Source organism: Meles meles, chromosome 18 (assembly GCF_922984935.1).
Source record: "Meles meles chromosome 18, mMelMel3.1 paternal haplotype, whole genome shotgun sequence".
NCBI classification, from domain to species: domain Eukaryota; kingdom Metazoa; phylum Chordata; class Mammalia; order Carnivora; family Mustelidae; genus Meles; species Meles meles.
In genome coordinates, this window is record NC_060083.1 from 11,659,733 (window position 1) to 11,674,999 (window position 15,267).

At 59.2% G+C, this 15,267-nt stretch overlaps 2 protein-coding genes across 5 annotated transcripts in view; one reads left to right on the plus strand and one right to left on the minus strand.

The window, feature by feature from the left end:
* Positions 1 to 3,414, plus strand: part of ANKFY1 (ankyrin repeat and FYVE domain containing 1) — a 72,760-nt gene extending 69,346 nt beyond the window's left edge. For all 3 annotated transcript variants that reach the window (XM_045985525.1, XM_045985526.1, XM_045985527.1), the window contains one exon: positions 1 to 3,414. In XM_045985525.1, coding sequence (XP_045841481.1) covers positions 1 to 133 — 133 coding nt within the window. In that variant the 3' untranslated portion in view covers positions 134 to 3,414.
* Positions 3,415 to 15,112, minus strand: LOC123929630 (neuferricin). Of its 2 annotated transcripts, XM_045985528.1 has the most exons (4): positions 14,703 to 15,112; positions 10,502 to 10,642; positions 7,909 to 8,095; positions 3,415 to 6,596 (listed from the first exon to the last, which is right to left on the minus strand). In XM_045985528.1, the coding sequence occupies exons 1-4, from the start codon at positions 14,950 to 14,952 to the stop codon at positions 6,380 to 6,382; spliced, it is 795 nt and encodes a 264-aa protein (XP_045841484.1). In that variant the 5' UTR covers positions 14,953 to 15,112; the 3' UTR covers positions 3,415 to 6,379. The 2 variants fall into 2 exon arrangements, with proteins under 2 accessions (XP_045841484.1, XP_045841485.1); XM_045985529.1 differs by lacking the exon at positions 10,502 to 10,642.
* Between the last annotated feature and the right edge of the window lie 155 nt (positions 15,113 to 15,267).

Consider the following 15,267-nt stretch of genomic DNA (forward strand, 5'->3'; position numbering starts at 1 on the left):
CCGCCACTGCGGACGCCTTCTTTGCCATAAATGCTCGACCAAGGAGATTCCTATTATAAAGTTTGATCTGAACAAGCCCGTGAGGGTTTGCAACATTTGCTTTGATGTACTGACTCTGGGGGGGGTCTCTTAAGGATCCCCCAGGCCACATCCCGGTCGCCTCGCCGGCAGCTGCTCTGCTCAAGAGCCTGACCCACCCAGAGCAGGGGCTGGCTGTCCCGTCTTCCTGCGGAACAGACTGAACGATGAAGGACCCTGGGGGGATTGACCCCATTACAAGGATTCCACTGGGTTGTCCGTGCGTCCGACTGTGATCGAGGCCACTGGACGACTCGGTGGACCAGGCCGTGTCGTCTCAGCGGCACCTGTGACAAGAGTTGGACCCCATTCTGCTTGCAACGTACAGGGACACTCGGAAAACCCCTCCCCTCCCGGTAGCTTAGTGTCGGTGTGGAGCAATCCCGTGGTCTTCCCGCGCCGGTGGCTGGGCGGGTGGGGCCCCGCGATTCGGGGGGGGGGGGGGGCGGCTGGCGGCCTGATGAGTGCTGCCTTCGCGCTGGGTAAGTGGCAGCACAGTGTTTCCTCAAAGATTATAGGATCCTCTTGCCCCAAAGCTTGTTTTTTAAACCTAAGCTGGTATTTTTAGTGAGCTGCCCCTTTAAAAAGGTAAAATCTTTCTAAACAGGGTTCAGAGATGAGAGCTGAAAAATCGTGGCCTTAACCGACAGCTTTACCTGGGTTCAGGAGTGCAGCGTCTGGTTCTCTCGTGCACGGAGGCCTCGCTCTGCCATTGAGGTGCGCTGGCGGAGACGCACTGTGTGTTGCACGTCATGTAGAGCTGCTCCGGGGGGTTCGACATCCGCACCTGTACTCAGAGCCCAACTCACACACGCACGCGCTAGTGACTCTGACGGTCGGCCCTGATGGGGCCACGGCGCACACGGGGCTGCCGGGCACCCCCGGGAGGCAGCGGGTCACCCGGGCCCAGCGGTGGGGTGTTGGGGGGGATTGTGTGGCCTCAGGCCGGCAGGCACAGAGGCTTGCAGTTCCCAGCAGCCCGTCCAGCGGGTGCGAGCAGGTTTGGAACACGCTGGCTCGTCCGTGGAATGAAGCCCCCGAGCTTTGGGGGCCTTCGTCGCTGCTAGTTGCTAACCCTGTGGCGCTGAAAAGCTCCTTTTGAAGGTTTGGCCAGTTTTTGAAAAAAATGCACATTTAGAGAAACTTCTACCACTGCTTTAAAGGAAGAAACTCTGAGATGAACACGTGTGCCATGAGTTACTCTCAGAGCTTAGCAGCCTCAGTCGTAACGCCGACTTTTCAGACCGTGAGCAACCACTACACTGTTTTTGCGCTAATGAAGTGTGGGTGTACGTGTAAAGGGACTAAATATCTCGGCGACAGCTTGCTCTTCTTGGTTTGTTTTTTGGACGGTGGTCTGTCATCTCTGTTGCTGTAGATTATACAGTTTGTTGCCTAAATGTGTGTGTAAAACAAGCTGATTAGCCAGAGTGCTACTTTTTAATATTTCTGTCATTTATGAGATATATACGCTTTCTATGTTAACATGAGCTTGTGCACAATGTTTAAAAGAATCAGAAGAGTCCCCTGGTCCTCTAAAGTCTGTGACGCGTTTCCTGTAGAACGTCTGCAGAGGAACAACTAGTCTTGGCAGACACTTGCCCACATGAGGCCCGTGGTCAGCTGAGCAGGGCCACGAGGAAGTAGGGCTTCCGTGAGGTAGCCTGGTTCTTTAGCTGGAAAGTAAGATAATTATGCTTCAGATGTGAGTCGAGGCAGTTGGTTCTTTCGTGCTCGCTCTTCCCTCATTCAGCATGGAGCGTGGAGGATGGGAAGCCCATCAGGGATTGGGCTGACGTCCCGCTCCTGCCGTGAACCAGTTTTAGCCGTCTTGCCTCTCATTGCACTTAAGTCCTCAAGTCCTGTCTCAAATATGCCGAGGCCAGCTCCTCTTTGTTCCGGTCCGGGGATGGCAGAGGTGCCGGCGGCCCCGGAGCGGGCGAGCGTTTTGGGAGTTCCGCATGGCTTTGCTGTGTCCTTGCACGTGTGGCGGGACCACGGGGTGCTCGCTGGGCTGCACGCGGCGGGTTCCGTGGTGGCTGCCTGTGGGGTTCCTGCGTCCCCGCCCCTGCTGGCACTGGCCACGCTGCACGACTGCAGGGCTGTGCCCGCGTCACTTCAGCCCGCAGCCCAGCTGCTAGCGGCCGCATCTCACTTGCAGTCCTTGAGAGTTGCTGGTTGCCCCGAGGTCCTGCATGCGCGTCTGCGTGCTGCTGCGCCGCGTCAGCTTGGCTGGCCTCCTGCCCGGCGCCAGGCCTGCTGCACAGCGACCTCTGCCTCTGCCCGTGTGCGCGCCCACGGCCTCACCTAACTGGCTGCGACCCCCAGCGTGGGAACTGGCCACCCAACTTAAGTGCCTACACTTGGGACTTTTCCGGTTCTGGTGATCCGGGGTGGTGTCTGGGTGGACGATGGGGCAAAGCCAGTGCTGCGTCCGGGGTCTGCAGCCTGTGTGGTGTCACCCCGCCGCGCGTGCTCTGACAGTGGGGTCTCTGCGCCTGCTGGCCCTCTACCTCATCCTCGAGTCACTGTGGCCGTGCCTGCGTAGAGGCCAGCAGCCCGGCGGGTCAGCTACCGCTGTGCACGCGCCCCCGCCTGGCCCGCCGCCTGGGACCGCGCCGGCCTGGTCCTTAGGCGCAAAGTGGGGGGGCGCGCCTCAGGAGGGGCCGCGTGAGGCTTAGACCCGAGGGGCGCTCCGGGCCCCCAGGCGACAGTGGTACCATGCAGGTTAGTGGGACGCAGTCCCGACGGGCACCGAAGGTCTTCCGGGACCAGGACTGCTCCCCTCATGACGGGCCCCTCCGTGGGGGCGGGGGCCGGGAAGCCGTGCTATCATTGAATGCAGTGATCACGAGGAGCCAGTGCTTGGCCAGATGCAAACTGAACACTGAAGCAGCCCCCCAAAGTCGTCACACAGCCTTAAAGATGTTCTCTGGAAGATCGTGCCCACGCTGACCTGTCGCACTCGGCAGACGGGGTTTTGTAGCGGGGAGACCCGACTTGGCACCCGCTGGGCTTCGTAGCTGGTCCTCTTGTGGCAGAGGCCTGCGGCTGGCTGTTGCCGTGATAGCTCTGCGACGGCGGGGGGAAGGGTGGTCGCGGGGCAGGAGCAGGAGGCCCGCGTTTGGGGGGATCCCTTGGGCTTCCTGCCACACAGGTGGTGCTCCGTGGCGGATGGCGGCCTTGGGGTGGGACCAGGAAGGTGCGGATCAGTGGCATTCCCTTGGAGTCTGCGTCATGGAATGTATTTTTCAAATACAGATACCACATTTTCTGTAACCATTCCTTACAATAAAATGAGGTAAAATTGTGCATTTAAAATGGAAACTTCAGCAAGACATTTGTAGTCACTTTTTAATGCGGAAATACCAATAAGCATTAAAAATGGATTTTTAATTTCTGACATGTGAACCCACTTCTTGAGTAGCTCACCCACTAGGAAGGTTGGAATTTCCAGCACTTTTCAGAAGCATGTTGGTAGCCGTGGTCCCACAGCAGCTGTGCTAGGCCTGAGCGGCCAGCCACCTGGACAAGCGCAGGGCCGACGTCAGCCCAGGCAGCCATGCTTCCAGGCAGGGTTCTGCTGGCCCTGGTCTAGCGGGCGGATTCTGAGAACACTAGGGGAAGTTCGGGGACCAGAGCTGAGGGGCTCACGGAGCCCCTGAATGGATCCTGCAACTCTTGCCGCGCCCCAGGCCCTCGCGAGTGCTGGGCTCACACGTTCTCTTCCCTGGTCTTCCATCTTCCAGCCTGTTCCCCTGGGGTCAGACCCACCATGGAGAGCTCATTCTCTGCTGGCTTCTCTCACGGCTGACAGGCACAGTCAAGTACCTCCAGGGCACGAGCCCGCATAACCCTCACAGCCGCCCTGGAGGGGAAGGCTAGTCGGAAGGTGTGTGAACCCACGAGAACCAGGCGGCACAGACCCCGGCGCTGCCCAGTGTGGGGAGAGCACTGGCTCTCTGTTCTGCTGTTCCTGATGCACGGACAGTACTGGCAAGTTCCCTGACTTCTGGGTCTTAGTGCCTGCATCCGTGGAGTGGCAGTGGTGACCACAGTCCTACCTGGCTCACAGTGCCCCTGAGAGAGGTCATCAGAAATGGGTGATGTGCCCACCTCTGATGCAAGGACACAAGGTCCCCTCCACTGGGAGCTGATGGGGGCTCAGGGTTTGCTTCATCTTACTCTGAGGGGCACGACGGATTTTGGGGGTCTTCTAGGTCCCAGAGCTAAACAAGTTGGGGGTGGACAACGGTCTGGAATGGCTCCCTCTGGGGGGGGGGGGGGCAGTCCTGCCCCAGAGGGTGGGACGCAGACATGGGGGAACCGCTCAGCTCTGCTCTGCGGCCTCCCAGGGCGGGCAGACAGGTTGAAGGACAGATGAAGCCCCCGCCCAGGATCATCTCCCTCAGGAGCCGTCTTCCCCGCCAGAGCTGCCCTGGGGGCCTGCCTCCTCCACCAAGCTCTGCCCCGGGGCCACCTCTGGAAGGAGAGCTGCTGCCCCAGGAAGCACCAGGCTTCATCGCAGTGAGCCCAGCTCGCTGCCCCACACGAGGAGCAGGAGCACTTCAAGGTCGAGTCCGTGGCAGTGGCGAAGAGGAAGTGAGCCGCCTGCAGTTGGGGTAGCAGGTGCCTGGGGCCCTCCCTAGCCGCACTCGGCTGGGATGACCGGGCGGGGTGGGTGTCTCATTCCCCACGTTTCCATTTCCAGTTTGTTTTGGGAGAGTCTGCACGTCTCTGGGCCAGCCCCCACTGGCCCTTGTTCCCATCCCGAGGATGGCCACTGGGGCTCTAGTGGGCCTCCAGCTGCCCACCTACCCTCCATGAGGTGCGCCTCCCGGCCCCCCCACCCCCCCCACGGCACCCAGGTGCCTGAAAGGATAGAGCGGTATGGAAGGACACACACAGCACTGAGTCGGGGCAAGAACCTGGAAAACGAGGCTCCGCTCCACTGCTCGGTGCTGCCCATCTGTGCACTTACCCCGGGCTGGGTACCGGAGGTACAGGACACCAGGCTGGGGAGCCCTCGGTCCCCGTGCAGGGAGAGCGGCCAATAGGAAACTCAGAATGTCATCTCAGAACAAGGCTGCCACAGACACAAAACCCAGCTGGCAGGCCAGGGTGCGCACATGGCGGGAGGTCACTGAAGGTGTGGGGGGGGGCGCCCCGGCCCTCCAGGGTAACTGCTCACAGTAGCGCAGAGGGCAGTGTGGGAGGGAGGACACGGATGCTCGCCGCATCCAGGCAAGAAAGGACAGCTGGGAGCTGGGGAGGCTGCTGGGGTCGTCACGTGGTGTGACAAGGGGTCTATGGCCACAGAGACATCAGGTGACCCAATTCTAGAAACGTGGGGTCAGGGTGCCTGGGAGCGCTCCAGGGAACCGCCAACCTAACGCAGCTGAAGTGGGAAGACCTGGGGGTGCGCTCATGGGCCCAGAGGGGCGCCTGGGCGAGGAAGGGGATCAGGCCAGAGCCAAGGGAGGGTTTCTCAGAGGTCCTCAAGCGTGGCCAGTCCAGGACCGGCGTGGCTGAGGGGTGAGGAGGGCAGAATCCAGGCTGCCACACAGCGGGGCGGGGGCCGAGGGGCGTGGGCTGCGAGCACAAGCTGGAGCTCACGGGTTCAGCGGTGGCCAGAGGCGCATCAGAGCCGGAGGAGAGTTTCCTTTGGGAGGGAAGAGCGGCAAGGTGGGAGGGGTTGGGGGCGCAGGCGCGGTCCCCAGGAAGAAGCTCCGGTTGGTCGGTTGGCGTGGGGGTGATGGCCAGCCCTAGAGGGGAGTGGCGGCACGGTGCAAAGCCACTTTCTCATCAAAAAGCAGGCTTCCCCCACCTAATTCTGAACGTTTAAGACAAAGATCGTCCTCTCTTCAGGCTGTCGCTTGGGGGCCTCTGGATCTGCTGCCCCCTCTGGGATCGGCCCGCCCCGTTTCGCCCACGTCTCCAACTAGACGTGGCTCCGCTCAGGGTGGAGGTAAGGTCGGGGCTCGGATTAGCCGGGGCGACCCAGGGCTTCTCTGGACGCGTCTGCCCATCTCTGAGGTGCAGGGGAGTGATGCTGTCCCTCCTTGGCCAGTGCCCCCAGGACCCTGACTGGGGGCGGGGGGGAGGCCTGGCAGGCCCGTTAGTTTTGAGTGGGTCAGATCTGGGTGCACACCTGTCCGAGGGTTCTGAAGGGTGGTGAGCGGGTCACAAGCAGGCTGACCAGGAACGAGCAGGTTGGCGTGCTCTGGCCTCAGCCATGGGAGCGTCAGCGTTCAGACCCAGGCAGGGTTCTCTGTGGCTCCCCGCCATCTGGGGCACCGGCTCACGGTGGGAAGGAGCAGCTGACGGCCAGGGGTGGGCAGCCCGTGTACTCGCCCAGGCCGGGGTGGTCCAAGTCCCCACGGTTTGTGTGCGCGGGGAGGCCAGGTGCCTGGCCGCTGGGGGGTCCAGTTGTTCTCACACACACACAGTGGGGCTCCTTGGCTCCTGGCTTGTACAGCTTCCGGGGGACCCCGACCCAGTCTCTGCTCACGCCTCCGCTGAGGACAGAACAAAAACAATGGCTTAGCAGCAGGAACTCGTGAGTCTCTGGGGGTGGGGAGCGGGGGAGGCCACCTGGTGTGTTCCCAAGGTGGGGGTCTGCGGCGTGCATCCCCTGACCTTCCTGCTTTCCTGACTTCCTCCAGCGTCCCCTGCCATGGGCAGAGTCCGCCACCCTGTCCCGGTGCTCCCGGCCCTGCCCTGCACCTTCCCAGGCTGCCCACGGCTAACACGCGGAGAAGGCTCGCCCCCGCTGGCCTGTGAGCGGCACCCTACTGCCTCTCGCCCTCCCTCCCCACCCTCCCCCACACCCAGTTCCTGTCTGAACTCAGGCCTCCTTTGTCGCTTCTGCAGGGAAGTAAAACAACAGACGGGGCTAAGGCAGAGGGGCAGGGTGGGCTCACTGGAGGGACGGCAGTGACGCCGGCAGACAGGCCCTCGGGTGGGCAGGCCAGGTTCCTTGAGCCCCTCTATGGAGAGCAGGCCCTGTCTCTTCAGAACCAGAGAGCAGCTTTCCTCGCGACTCTTCGGCCCGCTCCCTGAGCTACGGTGGAGGAAGCGGGACAGATACAGGGCCTGGCCTGGGGAGAGCCAGCAGCCAGGGCTGTTGGCTCTTGTCACACAGGGGATCCGCCTCCGGGAGAGCAAGGGGCCTCCGCACCGATGTGCACAGCTTACACCTCAGGGAGGCGCAGCCCGACCCCTCTCGGGAAGCGCTGGGCTCGCACTCGAGGCCCTTCAATCTTGCTCTGTGGCGAGGGGGCCGGGGTCCGTCTTCTGCACCAGAGTTTAGGGGCCTGATGATTCAGGCAGAAAACACTGTTTTCTCCTTCAGCTCCCCAACAAGCCTGGACTAAACCCTGGGGCATCTGTCCACTGGGCTCCGCTTGCCGATCTTTGCGGGAAAGGGCTTCTCAGAGACACTCGGCAGTTGCCATGTTTCTAGAACACGGCTCGGGGCATCGAGCCACAGCCAACCCCACCTCCTTGTCCCCATGTGCCACAGGCAGCCCCGATTTGTGTGGACCAGGAGCGACAGAGGCCTTGGATGGGTCGCCAGGACAAAGTGGCTCTACCTGGACCTTCTTATCCCCAGGCCGGGTCTCTGGGCAGTTCATGCAAACCACAAACACACCCGGGTCCCCCCCCAACCTCCCCTGGTTGCCAGGGACCCCAGAAGCCTCAGACACGGAGGCACTGTTGAGACCCGCTCCCCAGAGCACCTATGCTCTGGAAGAGCCCGCCTGGGTGGGCAGCCGGGCTACGGCGTCACCGAGCCTAACAGGACGAGCCGCACAGACTTCCATGTACCTCTCCGGGGAGCACCAGAGCCGGCTGCCCCTGCTAGAGCTCCACTCGGCGTTGCACGGTGGGAATGTCTGCTTCTCTTCCAGCGCCCGCTGGCCTGCCTCTGCGCCTTGGGCGATCATGGCCTCCACGCGGCTCAGTGCGGGGGTGGGGAGGCCGTCCTCTCCGTAGAACCTTCCTGTCACCCTTCCTGCAGGGACGGGAGAGCCAAGGTCAGGGTCGCGGAGGGAGGGACACAGCACCTCGCGCCCACGGTGAAGCCCAAGCCCCCAGGGTTTCGGGCTCCGGACTGAGAACCCTTGATGTCTGACAAGACCCCGCAGAGGTGGGCCTCCAGCCGCGGGCTCCCCACATGGGGGCCACCGACCCTTCCCACGGGCAGACGGCACTTTCCCGGGGGCAGAGCCGCATGTGACTCCTTCCTTGGTGCTCCACAGTGCCGGAGGCACGCGGGACATGTTCCATCGACACACAAGGGACCAGCTCCTTGCGTCTAGCGCTCTGCTCACCCACCGTCCACTCCAGCAGGCCTCTCTGGGGTCGGCTCTAAAGGGGCCACAAAGCACCCCCACAACACTACTCAGTCCATTTTATTTACACGCAGCCCTATCTGGAATCGTGTGGCCGGTTTACTTGTTCAAGAGTCTATCCCCCACCCCCAGCGAGGCCCCAGCGCTCAAAACAGCCCAGTGCAGGGCACTCGTGTTCCGCGCTTGTTAGGCCACATGGGGATCAGGGCGCTAGTCCCAGCCTGTAGCCCGAATCGGTCTAGCGGAAACCTCTTCTGGAGGATCTCTGTGTGCCTGGTGACAAAACAGTCATGCTAGGTTTTAGCCATGAGACCCCCAGAGCGGCAGGAGTCCTAGAGGTAACAGAGAAAGAGTTAGAGAAGCCGTGTCCTGAGAATGGGGTCACGGCTGGCGAGGGCTCCCAGCCAACACCGTATGCAGAACACAGAGACTCATCTGCCTCTCGTGTGCCTGAGGCTGGGTCCTGGCTGCGGAGTCGCCCTCCCGCCCTGACTGTCATGCGTGCGCGGGTAGTAAGCCTCCTCCCCTGTCGGGGCTCTTCCAGGCCTGTGCGATCCTGCCCCCACCCGCCTCCTGCAGAACGAGCCAACAGCTGCAGGACCCGCACTCAGCTCCTCCCGGGTCCGGTCCCCATCACTTATCCACGGCAGGCATTCAAATACACACCGACCCCCGTGCGGAGCCCTCCCAACTGCCCGCCTGCATGCACGCTAACCCTGGCCAACCACGGCGGAGCTCCCCAAACGCCAGGATGACACGCCTGGTCAGGCCGCCTGTGCCCACTCTCAGAGCTCTATTCTTACTCTTTGTGTTAGGACTCCCTTTCCTGACTAACCTGGTAGTATTTCAAGCAACTTACCGGGGAAAAGGGAGAAGCCAGCCTCCTGGAGGTCTCCAGAGTGCCCAGTCACTCCAGCGCACACATGGCTGTGGCTGCAGGAATGACCTGGGACAGCCGGCTGGAAACACAGAAGGGGGTGTGCAGGCCTGGAAGACAGGAGCCAACCGAGTGTGCGCGCTGGGGGACTGGACACACAGAGGACCGTGCAGGTTCTGGGCAGCTGGATGTGGATGGAGCAGAGTAGTTGTACCAAGGCCAAGGTTCTCCAAAATGGAACCCAGGTGGTCAAGACACAGCAGCCGTCAGAGGCATTAGGGGCAGAGGAAGCGCATGTCCCGCTGAGACCGTGGGGCTGGTGAGGGGCACTGACGTTCCGCAGGAAGTCAGCTGCGACCACCTGAGCTCCGGAGAGGGAAGAGGGCCCAACAGCCCAATCTTCAGTGTTTACAAAGCACTCCAGTGTTTAGACTCTAACATGTCTTTAGGACACTGTTAGGTATCTGTTTTGAACATGACTCTGTCCTTGCTTGCTCCTTGCTGGTGACCCATGTAGTGCTGGGCACAACTGGTTCAACGAATACTTGGGAGGCAGCTCCTTCCGGATGGACACAGACTTAAGGCTGGGTTCCTGGCAGGGCTAAATAAAAGTGTTTGTCAAAACCACCCACAAGCGTAGGCTTCAAGCCTTCCTGACTGGGTGCGGAAGCCCCATGCCTGGGACCCAGCCAGGCTCCCGGAGCTGGTTGTCTGAGGTGCTGCAGGCAACCCCCGGCATGGGGGCCACAGAGGCCAAAGCAAACGGCCGGGCCATCTTCTCCCAAGATCACAAGGGAGGGAAACAAGTGTCCCGGACACTGCCTACTGAGACTCACGGCCACACTAAGAACCAGAGTTTAAGAGGAAAATGTCATGGGTATTGTGTGGATTTTAACCTTGGTCCAATCTCCAAAGAACTCTAAGTCTTTTAAAAAACTGCAGAACGGGGCACCTGGGTGGCTCAGTTGTTGAACATCTGCCTTTGGCTCAGGTCATAATCCCAGGGTCCTGGGATCGAGCCTGTATCAGGCTCCCTGCTCCACGGGAAGCCTGCTTCCTCCTCTCCTACTCCCCTGCTTGTGTTCCTTCTCTGGCTGTGTCTCTCTGTCAAATAAATAAAATCCTAAAAAAAAAAAACCTGTGGGACAGCTGAATGGAATTTGTGGAAATGACCCGTGGGATTACCTACCAACGAATTTGTAATTCTTCTCATAGAATGAAAGCCAATTTTGAAGGGTCAGCACCTCCGAAAACGATAAGTCAGCTATGTCGTCCACCAGGCCCGCTTCGGAGTAGTCCCCAGTCACAAATGCCCTGGATGCGTCTCGGCCTGCAGGTGACAGGTTTCCAAACAGATGACCTTGTTGGTCACAGGCACCGTTACCAACTCAAGAACCCATCTTCTGAGAAACATGTGGGAGCCCGTACTCCTGATCTCCAAAAACAGCTACCCCCCTCGCTGGCGCAGATGCTCCTGGATCTGCAACACGCTGTGGCGCTTACCCCCAGCGTCGTGTCCTCTCAGCAGCGCTCGGCCCAGCTGATCGTGCCCTTCGGCTTCCACGACAGGACCCTCCTGGCCTCCCCCTCCCTCGTGGGCTTGTCTTCCACCAGCTTTCGGGCTCGGTTCTTGCCCACCTCCTTTGCTCTAACTGCACCCCCCTGCCCCCAACAATCGCCTGTGGTTCCAAAACCACCTCTAGGCCAGCGGTTGCCAGGTTGGTATCTTCGGCTCAGACTTCTGAGCTCCAGAGTGGTACATCCCATCATCTAGTCAACAACACCTAGATGTTCCACAAACATCACAAGTTCAAAATGTCCACCCTCCACTCATCAGCACCCCAGCCCCAGGAAACCTGCATGTCTTCTAGAATTTCATAGCTCAGGAACTATCAACCAGATACTCAGTCCAGAAATGCAGTCTGCGACAGGGACACCTCCTTTAGCCCTCAAATCCCAGCAGTCCCCGAGTCCTTCAGTTTCCCAAGTAGCCGCCATCAGTCTGCCTTTCCGCATCTGCCACGAAGCAGGCCCAGCCCACCACTGTCCCTCATCCAAACTACTACAGTAAACCCCCAGCGGCTCTCCGTACGCTCTCTCCATACAACACGGAGACTGCTATTTTAAACATGAACTGGTGTCATTCTCTTGCTGAAAAATCCTCAGTGCCTTCCTCTGGTGCTGGAATAATGTCCAGATCCCTCAGCAGGTTACTCAGGGCCCTACGGCACTGGCCGGCAGCCTTGCCTTGCCACAAGTCAAGGGGGACTGAGTGTCACCTGAAAAATGTCGACGTGCCATCTGGTGTGCCTTGAGCTTCCCTACTGAGCTTAAACCCAGGGTCACTTGATAGAATGGAGCGCTGAGTCCAATCCGAAGTTCCAAATTGTCCCATTTCAAAATGTCTGCGCATCTCAGTATGTTCTATAGAAATGGGGCCCTTGAACGCTATGCAGCAAGGAGAACTCTTAAAAGATGGTGTCTAGGGCCAAGAATGATGATAGCCATTTACGGCCAACATCCAAGAGCTAATACTGGCTTTGTGACTCAGCAAGCACTGGACAGAAGTGTGTGTGGCTAGTGGCGGCGCAGGGCTTATAGTGAGGTCCAGCCAAGGCATTGTCATCTGAATGATTACAGCAGAAATGCTAGCCAATTCTTTTGGGCTGGAAAAAAAATGTATCTAAAATCTGTATTTTCATTAAAAAATATGTATTTTCTACAGTTAGGAAAATCTTTAATGTGCTTACTCTGATTTACATATCTAATAAAAAAGATATTCCCTGACAGCTGGAAAAATGGGTCAGTGATAATATTAACCACACGCTGTGCTCCTCTTCCTCACCCTCCTCCACTCTTACGTTAGGGCCTCCAGTAACACAAGTATTTCTTCCTCGTGACACCTGTCACAAAAATAATTCATCGACTGTTGATGTAGTAACTATCTACTGTCTGCCTTTTCTATTGGTCTGCAAGTTTTATCACGGCAGAGAACACACCAACGCAGGACTGATTCCCCGGTGTCTGGCGGTGCCTTCTCTTTAGTAATTGTCAGTAAGCCCCGGCTGAATGAAACCCATGCACTGACGGTCAGTTTTCAGTACGTCCATTCTCACTAATTACTTTCAGTAATTCAAACGGGGAAAGAATCGTGTTTCCAACCAATGGTGCTTGGAGAACTGGATAGCGACACGCAGAGAATGAAAATGGACCGCTACCTCATAACATATTTAAAATTAACTCCGAACAGATCAATGGCATGAATGTATGAGCTCAACCTGTAAAACTCTTAGAAGAAAACACAGGCGTAAATGTTTGTGCCCTTTGGTTAGGTGATGGTTTCTTAGCTAGGGCACCAAAACCACAAGCTAACAAAGAAAAAAAAAAAAAAACTTGACCAAAATTTTTAAATTTTGTGCATTAAAGCACACTATAAAGAAAGTGAAAAGACAATCTATGGCAGGGGAGAAAATATTGACAAACCACGGATCTGGTCAAGGTCTAGTATCCAAAGTACATAAGGAACTCTCACAGCTCAATAATAAAAAGGCAACCCAATTAAAAAGCGGGAAAGGATTTGAACAGACATGTCTTCACGGAAGACACACAAATGGTCAACAAGCACATCAAAAGATGCTCCAGGTCACAGTTATCAGTAATCAAAGTAATTGACCAAGTAATCAAAACCGCAGTGGGCTACCACACCAAACCCATTGAACGATATAATCGAAAAGACGGCCACTTCGGCAAGAGTGCGGAGAAACTGGAACGCTACTACACTGATGGCGGAGTACAGCCACTTTAGGAAATAATCCCGCAGTGTCTCAAAAAGCCAAACACAAGAGTTGCTACATGAGAACTGAAAACACGCGTCCAAACAGAAATGTGCACACGGATGTTCACAGCAGTGTTTTCATAGCAGGCAAAAAATGGAAACAACCCAAAGGTCCAGCAAATGGTGGTGAAATATACAAAACGTGGCATACGCATACAACGGAACATGACCTGGCCATAAAGTGGAATGCAGGACTGACTGGCGACAATACAGCCCGGATGAACTTTGCAAACGCCACTAAGCGCAGGAAGCCAGACATGCGTGTGGCTCTCCAAACACGCAGATCGGGAAGAGGGAAGCCCGCAGCGGTTGCCAGGGGCTGGGGGCAGAGGGACTGGGCAGTGACTGGTGACGGATACAGGGTTTCTTTCAGGAGTGACAGAAACTCGTGGAATTAGATGGGGCTGATGTTTGCACAACCTTCTGACTACACGGAAACGTAGGGAATTATATGCTTTAAAAAGGTGGGTTTTACGTTGTGTGAATTACACCTTAACAGACAATGATACCGACCCTGGCGGCTGGAATGCACCTCTCTGCCTCCCTGCTGGGCTGTGCGGGTGGTGGGAGCACGGGCTTCTGGACCCTCAGCACCTGGCCCAAGGTGGGCGGTGGCGGGGTCAGGGCGTGGATGCTGAGTGAACGACGGGCACAGACGAACTCGGCAGACGCTAGAGCGTGGCGCAAACAGCAGCGACCCCGGGAATGAAAGGGTTCACACTCCCGCTTGTGCACCCTGCCACGCAGCTGCAACTAGCCCTGACCGGGTTGTGCGGGGCCCCACAGACTGCCTTCAGCCCGTAGGGGAGCGAGCCCTGACCCTAGGCCCAGCTCCTGGCTAGATCACTGTGCCGCTCGGGTCAGTTCCTTCCTTGCTGGGCCGTTTGAGGAGCCTGGCAACGTGGGCTGACCCGAATTCCTTCTCTGTCCAAGTTCTCCCTGGAGCCGGGTAGTGCCTCGTACTTAGGGGACAGAGGTAGCGTCCCAACACCAGCCGCCACACCTGTATGTTCCTTTTCAACCCCCTCCCCGGCTGGTGGTCCTGGTCCAGAGCCTGTCAGCTTATCAGCTCCGACGCCCGCGGCCGGAGGACACGGACAGGAGACCTTCCACCGACCAGCCCCCGGGGCCTGCCACGCGCGCAGCTTCCCAGATCTGAGCGTCTGCAAGGGCGACCAGCCCCTCTGGCTCCGGCCTCAGCATCGCCAGCGGACACGAGAGCGTCCGTCCTAAAGCAAGGACGAGTCCCACTCAGGGCAGCGTTTTTGGGGAGACCTGGGGAGCGCTAAAGGAAGGTGACTTGGGACAGGCACATCCTCAAGAGACGACTAGGGTCGGGAGCGGGCCTCGGAGGGCGGGGACGCGGCGTCCTTCCCGGCGGCGCCCGAGCCCCGCGGCGCGGCCCCAGCGGCAGGCGGGAGGCCCGTCTCTCCAGCCGACGTCGCGGAGGGCGCTCGGAAAAGGCAGGGCGGGGCGCGCCGGGCTGGCGAGAGACCCCGGAGGGCCCGAGCCGCGGAGCGGGGCGCCCGTCAGCCCGAGGGCCGGCCGCTGGTACCTGCAAAGCCGCTATAGTGGGCCCCAGGCTCGTAGTGCCTCCGGCCGGAGGACACGTCGTAGACACGGCCCAGCAACGCCAGGTAGAGGCCCGGGTCCCCGGGGCCGCCGCGGTAGCGGGCCAGCTCCTCGGGGACGAAGAGGCGAAGGCCCGCGCGGCCGCTCCACCAGCACAGCCACCGTGCTGCCGCCGCCGCCGCCGCCGCCGCAGCCAGGCCCAGCAAGAGCCCACGCCCGCCGCGCCGCAGCATTGGCACGGCAGCGGCCTCCACGCCCGCCACGGCCAAGATGGCGGCGACGCAGGCGTGACGTCCCCGGCCTACGTCACCGACGCGACGGCCTCGCGCCCCCGCCCGCGCGCCCCAGGGGACAACGGGGGACTGAAGGGACACCGGCTTGGGAGAAAGACCACTCTCCGGCTCCACTCCCTGGCTTCACTTTTTTTTCAGCGTAGGGAGTGAACGTGGAGAGAGACGGAGTCTGCGACCGGCGAAGGCCCGGCCTCGCCGGTTCCCGCCCCCAAAAGAGATGGCGGCACAGAAGGCGGCGGGATGACGTAGACGTTA

What these genes read in the sequence shown, in the direction of transcription:
- LOC123929630 (XM_045985528.1), bottom strand. Translation starts at nt 14,952, where the DNA reads ATGCTGCGGCGCGGCGGGCGTGGGCTCTTGCTGGGCCTGGCTGCGGCG. An exon ending in CCACTATAGCGGCTTTGCAG is followed by an intron (nt 10,643 to 14,702) that starts GTACCAGCGGCC and finishes TGTCACCTGCAG; the next exon opens with GCCGAGACGCATCCAGGGCA. An exon ending in CTCTGGTGCTCCCCGGAGAG is followed by an intron (nt 6,597 to 7,908) that starts GTACATGGAAGT and finishes TTCTGTCCTCAG; the next exon opens with CGGAGGCGTGAGCAGAGACT.